This window comes from Camellia sinensis, chromosome 11 (genome assembly GCF_055761805.1).
Source record: "Camellia sinensis isolate YWXY chromosome 11, ASM5576180v1, whole genome shotgun sequence".
In the NCBI taxonomy this organism is placed as follows: Eukaryota; Viridiplantae; Streptophyta; class Magnoliopsida; order Ericales; family Theaceae; genus Camellia; species Camellia sinensis.
In genome coordinates, this window is record NC_138971.1 from 69,149,317 (window position 1) to 69,156,195 (window position 6,879).

General features: G+C 40.0%; 1 protein-coding gene across 1 annotated transcript; it reads right to left on the reverse strand.

Annotated features, from left to right (window-relative positions):
* Positions 1 to 511: 511 nt before the first annotated feature.
* LOC145802387 (uncharacterized) lies at positions 512 to 3,785 on the reverse strand. The gene is made up of 4 exons (XM_082895099.1): positions 3,095 to 3,785; positions 1,923 to 2,959; positions 1,746 to 1,868; positions 512 to 1,066 (listed from the first exon to the last, which is right to left on the reverse strand). The coding sequence occupies exons 1-4, from the start codon at positions 3,783 to 3,785 to the stop codon at positions 512 to 514; spliced, it is 2,406 nt and encodes an 801-aa protein (XP_082751225.1).
* Positions 3,786 to 6,879: the final 3,094 nt, after the last annotated feature.

Sequence of the window (6,879 nt, forward strand, 5' to 3'; positions counted from 1 at the left end):
TAAATTGCAATAAATAGACACGTACGAGAGGGCGGGAAGTCAACACGACAACCGAAAGGGGTGTGCTTAGATATCCGCATGAGGATGAGGCCAACCGCCGAATTTTGGCTCTGGCTTTTCGAAATTCGGAACCAAGCACTCTAGCCAACTGTCATTGGTAAATTGCTTGGGGGGCAATTGTGGGAGCTGAATAAATAGAAGAGTCGGAAGGTGCGTACCCCAGAAATCAGATATTATTCAGCTCCATATTGCGTAACTAGGATGTTGAATACGTTAGGAAGGCCGAATAGCCGGAGATCAGTAGCTCTGAATAAATAAAAGGGGAATGGCATAAAAGTAGGCTCAGGCCCCGAAGCCCAAAAAGCAAGTGTAAATACAAGAACCACAGATTTAGAAAGGTATGTAAGAATCACTTTAATTAACTTAGTAAACAAGCTATCCTGAGTGTCTGAACTGACTTGTACGTCAGAGTGCTAATTCCGGCACCCCCGACCGGAGTGCTTGTATCTTTTCAGGTGACAAACTGAGGATCGCTAGCGTCTACCAGGATCTGAAGAGTATTTCCAAACCACTTCTCCACAAGGTTCCTCTTAATTTCTGGCACATGGGGAACACATAACCTGCCTTGAAATTTGAGCACAAAATTTGTAAAATTGAACCCGGGTCTTGGTTTTGTTTCCATCTCATCACGGATCTTCTTTAAAAACTCATCTTCTATTTGCCGTTGCTTGATTTCTTCAATCAACATTGGTTGGGCTATCACTGCTGCTACCATGGCATCTCGTTCATGCACCACAAGTTCTATATTCATTCTTTCCAATTCAAACGATAACTCATTTCGTCCCATAAGCAAATTTGCCACATTTCCCATACCTTTTTGACTAAGTGCGTCTGTAACTGTATTGGCTTTACCGGGATGGTAATGAATCTGCAAGTCATAGTCTTTAATAAGTTCCAACCATCGTCGCTGTCGCATATTCAACTCCTTTTGGGTGAAGAGGTACTTGAGGCTCTTATGATTAGTGTAGACTTCACAAGTAGTACCATACAGATAGTGCCGCCATATCTTCAAAGCAAAAACTACCGCTGCTAGTTCAAGGTCATGTGTGGGATAGTTCTTTTCATGGGGTTTAAGTTATTGGGAAGCATAGGCGATGACTCTCCCATTTTGCATAACTACACAGCCTAGTCCCTTGTGGGAAGCATCATAGTAGATTACAAATTCTTCAGTGCCAGATGGTAAAGCAAGAACTGGTGTTGTAGTTAACTTTGTTTTCAATTCCCGAAAGGCAGATTCTCGCTGTTCGGACCATTCAAACACAATCCCTTTTTGAGTCAATTGGGTTAGTGGCACGCGATTTTGGAGAAATCTTTTACAAACCTCCAGTAGTACCCAGCTAATCCCAAGAAACTACGCACTTCAGTCACATTAGTAGGAGTTGGCCAGTTTACAATTGCTTCAATCTTGTGGGGATCAACAGATACACCTTCCTTCGTTATCACATGTCCTAGAAACCCCACTTCACGTAACCAAAACTCACATTTCTTCAGCTTTGCATACATTTTCTTATCTCAAAGCGTCTGAAGAATTATCTTAGGATAATTCTTATGAGCTCGGTGTCTTTTGAATAAATAAGAATGTCATCAATAAACACCACTACAAATTCATCCAAGTATTGCTTGAAGACATGGTTCATTAAATCCATAAACGCCGCTGGTGCATTGGTAACTCCAAAGGGCATAACCAAAAATTCATAATGACCATATCGAGTTTGGAAAGCTATTTTCTCAACATCATCAGCTTTGACCTTTAGTTGGTGGTATCCATACCGTAAATCAATCTTTGAAAAGACTTGTGGCCCTTGTAGCTGATCAAACAAATCATCAATCCTGGGTAATGGGTACTTATTCTTGATTGTTACCTTTTTATGCTCCCTGTAGTCCACACATAATCGGAGAGTCCCATCTTTCTTTTTCACAAACAGGACTGGTGCACCCCAAGGAGAAACACTTCTGTGAATGAACCCTTTATCAAGTAAATCTTGTAATTGAATCTTTAATTCTTTCATCTCAACTGGTGACTTCCTATTCGGGGTTTTAGAAATGGGCTGAGTTCCCGGTACCACTTCAATCGTAAACTCAATTTCATGGTCTACTAACTCTCCTGGCAACTCCTCCGGAAAGACATCCAGAAATTCACAAACAACTGGAATCATATCATTACCCCCATTCGTTGGTTGCTCCTTCAATACACTGCACAAATACCCCAGACACCCTTTCTGTAATAAGTTGCATGATTTCACTGCAAAAATTAGATAAGGCGGAGAAATCACTTCATGCCCTTTAAAAGTAAATTCTGACTGTCCCGAAGGGTGGAAACTGATTTGCTTGGCCATACAATCAATAGTCACCTGATATTCACTTAACCAGTCCATTCCCAAAATAATGTCGAAATGAGTCATGTCAAGCGGTAGCAAGTTGGCATGTGTTCGAGCCTCGCCAATTAGGAGTTCACAAGAAAAATAAACGGAAGTACAAATCATAGAATTTCCCAAGGGTGAAGACACACACAGTACATAAGGTAATAATTCCTCAGTTCCATCTAAATTTTGGACAAACATTTTTGACACAAAAGAGTGGGTAGAACCAGAATCAAACAACAAATAAGTAGAATAACCATGAACAGTAATTGTACCTGACACCACTGTTGTAGCATTTTTCACGTCACCCGGAACCAATGCAAACACTCTTCCTTGTCTAGCGGTGTCTTTATTATTGGCAGACTTTGTAGCTGACTTTGTACTTGGAGCTAGTGTTGAACCTGCGGAACTTACAGTAGTTCTATTCCCATTTCGTTGATCTTTTTTAGGACAATCCTTTACCAGATGACCCGTTTTACCACACCTGAAACATACCCCAGTTAACCGTTGACAAGTTTCCCGATGCTTCCTTCCATAGTCTGAACAAATGGGAGCTGAGTCTCGAGTAGGGGTGAAAGCACTTGAGGTTCCTGAATTTTGTTTCTTGTTTGGTGGAATTGTTGTCCCCTTTGATGATTGAGTATTCTGCCTTTTCCCCTTCTAGTCAGAAATACGATTCTGAGCAGCAATATTTCCCTCCGCCATGGCAGCTCTCTCTAACACCTCAACATAGGTGGGTAGCTTCAACACATTGATTCGATCAAGAATAGCATTCCGTAGTCCCCCCTCGAACTTCCTTGCCTTCTTATACTCTATATCCACCATATGAGGAGCAAACCGAGCCAATTCTACAAATTGAGCTTCATACTCCGCAACTGTTTTATTCCCTTGTCTCAGAGTCTCATATTCAATCATCTTTTTATCTCGCATACACTGCAAAAAATACTTATCATAAAAGAGTTCCAAAAATCGGGTCCAGGTCAACCCTTGATGTTCAGTTCCTGTAAGCATCCACCACCTACGAGTTTCGTCTTCCAGAGTTAAAGCAGCCAATTGTACCTTCTGAGCTTCAGTGCATGGAAATACCTCAAATAACTTCTCCACACCCAATACATAGGCTTCAGCTTTCATCGGATCAAATCCCCCTTTAAAGGTTGGTGGCTTTATCTTCTTGAATTCCTTCGTAAGAGTGATGGTTCGGTCCTTAGCATGATAATCTTGTACTACAGGTGGAGGTACCGGTGGCGGGGGCGGCTGTGGCTGTGGTTGTGGCTGTTGTTGTTGTCGTAAAGTCTCCGCCATCTCCATAATCATCCTTTCCATTCTATCTAACCGTGCGGAGGTAGAATCCTCCCGATCTTCCATTCTTGTTCTCACCATGTTCTACAGAACAATCAATTACAGTATACACCAGAAATGTACAAATAAACACGAATAATAACCATTGCGAAATGTTTGTTAGCACGTATTACAAATACAAATCACGTTGCAATCAATCATTTCATATGGACCAAAACGTCATGCATGCTGTCCAAGTCTTTTCTAGACATCCTAAGGCCCAATGGATTCGTGTGTGAGATAGCAACTCGTGCTCTGATACCACTTGTCATACCCCAAACTCGCCCCTAAAAGTTTGGGCAAGACTAACTCGATAACGGATCCAAAATTCAATATATATATATAATATGCGGCCTAAACGGAAGCAACAATCAACTTAAAACAACATCCATTGAGCTAATGCTTATATGCCAGGATCACAAAACATTTCATCAAATAGCCCAACGCACAATGGGCATACACATAAGAGGCAGTTACACACATACACAACACACATATATATATATATATATAGTTCCATTCCCCACAACTGGGGTATCACTTAAACGTCGGGAGTGAAGGATATACACGATTAACAACATTTGACAAAATGCAAGTGACCACAGTTATAAGCTATGAAAGGGACTCCGCAAAAAGAATAAGCTTTGTTTAATTACTTGGACACCACGGGGGTTGACAAAAGAAAAGCTGCTAAGGCTAGACTAGGACTGACCTCTGAGCTGATTACTTACAGAGACAGACATAACAAAGAGTGAGCAAGGCTCAGTGAATAATAGCATGTAGGTAATTTAAGTGAATAAACATGAATCACACAGTAGGTGAGTACATAAAACATATGTTTGTTCTTTTTCTACTTTCATTTCCAAACGGCCTTGGGCCCAACATCATGTTGAACGGCCTCAGGCCCATCATATTATATAGAACGGCCTCAGGCCCAACAGATTAACAGTCGTTCAAAGCATTGAAGGGTAGATAGAACATCGACATGTACATTAGCTCCCTTGGCCTTAGGCCATGAATCATAATAAGTTCAAATCATATCAGAATCGGTGAAACATCGGCATGAAATCACCTCTCTTAGCCTTAGGGCTACCATTAAGATGTAACTCATATCAGAACGGCCTGGGGCCCAGCATTGCCCAAACAGAACGACCTTAGGTCCATAAGGATTTTATTATGCAATGTCACACATACTTTCCAATTGCTCATCATTTTGGAACATGGTTCTCTTATAGATAACAAGGTGCCAATAATATCGATTGGCAATAATGAAACATATTACTACAATACTATTATTCACAGTGCTGTGGTGAAGCGGCGGTCCCTTCCTATATGTGACCTACATACACATGCAGTTCAGAAATTAGTTCATTTTCCTTTTTAGTCAGCATCCAATTTGTTCGACATTCATATAATTACAGGCATTTTCAAAGCTTCAAATACAAATTTTAACTATCCCGGAGGGTCAAACAAAAGAAAAGAAAGACACAGATTTTTCTTCCCTTGGGCCGTACGTGCGGCAGTCTTCTTCTGCACGTGCGAGAAGGTGGCCGCATGTGAGGTGATCCTCCCCCGCACGTGCTTTTATTTCAGTACCTAAACTTCGAATTCCCCTGTTTCCCGTATGTGCGGCTGTGATCCCTGCATGTGTGGTGGTGCTTCCCGCACGCGCGACAGTGACCCCCGCACGTGCGATCGGAACCTCTGTTTTGCACACTTCGAATCAAGGCAAATCCCCAACTTGGTAAACACATTGCAAGACACAAAATAGGGAAATTAATGCAATATTATGGTTCAACACCATTGTAAACATGAATCACAAGTGTAATTAAGTCAATCCTCTTCAATTACATGTAACAATTCAATATTTTAATATTCATGATCATATTTGGCATAAAACTACATATATGTATAACCATATGAGTTCAACATGGAACAAAATCAAAAACCAAGATGTAATTTCTCCATATAACTTCAATTAATTCCTAAAACAACCAAATGGTAAGACTTTCTTTCCAATCAAACAATTTCCACACACACACAATCTCAATTACAAACCTTAATAACATGAATACAAAAGAAATCTTTACTCAAGTCGAAGTAAGGGTTATTTTAAGTGGATTAAACTTACCTTCAGCTCAAATCACCAAAATCGTCCTTAATTCTTCAATGCTCCCTCTTGTTGAAGCTTCTCCTCTTGATCTCCCTCTCTAACTCTCTCTCTCTTCTCTCAGGAGATATTTTTTATTTTGTGATGAGTTTTCTACGTTAGGAGCTTAAAAGAGGTATATAAGAGTTATATAAGAATTAACACAGGGAATTTAATCAGTTTAATCATTCTGAATAAGATTTTTACAAAAATTCTTATTATGACCCAAAAATCATACCTATCACTATTGTAAGGTCAATTTCAGATTATCCTACTTCTAAGGCTTCCAATTACTAATCCAAAAGTCACAATCGTAACAGATAGTTCTCATAATTGACAGATATAAATCCATAATCATATGATTCACACAATTAAACTTAATTTCACATGAAATTTTTACATTAAACATGCAAATGCACATAGTAAGAGACTAAAAGAATATCAGAAAACATATAAGAGGGTCAGGTTATTACACCTTTTCAAGTCATTCTTGTGTCTAAACTGAAACCCCAGAAGTCTTCTTTCCAATGGTGGCACACTGGCAGCCTCACATCAAAATTCGAAGTGTGCTAAGAGATATCCCTCTTTTAGAGAAGATTTGCTCAGTTTCGGTCCAACCAGATTGATACCTAACTTCAACCAGCCATATATCCCCCATCCAGAATCGGCTTTAAGAGATTCTTAAGTGAAAAATGAAGCCCCGAAAGTCCTATTTCCAATGGTTGTGGCCTTATAGCTGAAATCCAAGTATACAAAAGGATAGGCCAGATTGAGCGAGAGCTGCTCGACTCTCTCTTAACGGTTCACACCCATCTTCTTCCTCAACAGGGTTTCTTCTCTCCTCTCCCATTTTTTCAACCCCAAACCTCAAAACAAGATATTTTAAAGATTTTATCAAAGATTTCACCTGTCTTTCATTCATTTCCACTTTGTCCTTGCTTGGTTTACCGAAAAGCGCAACATTTAACAAAA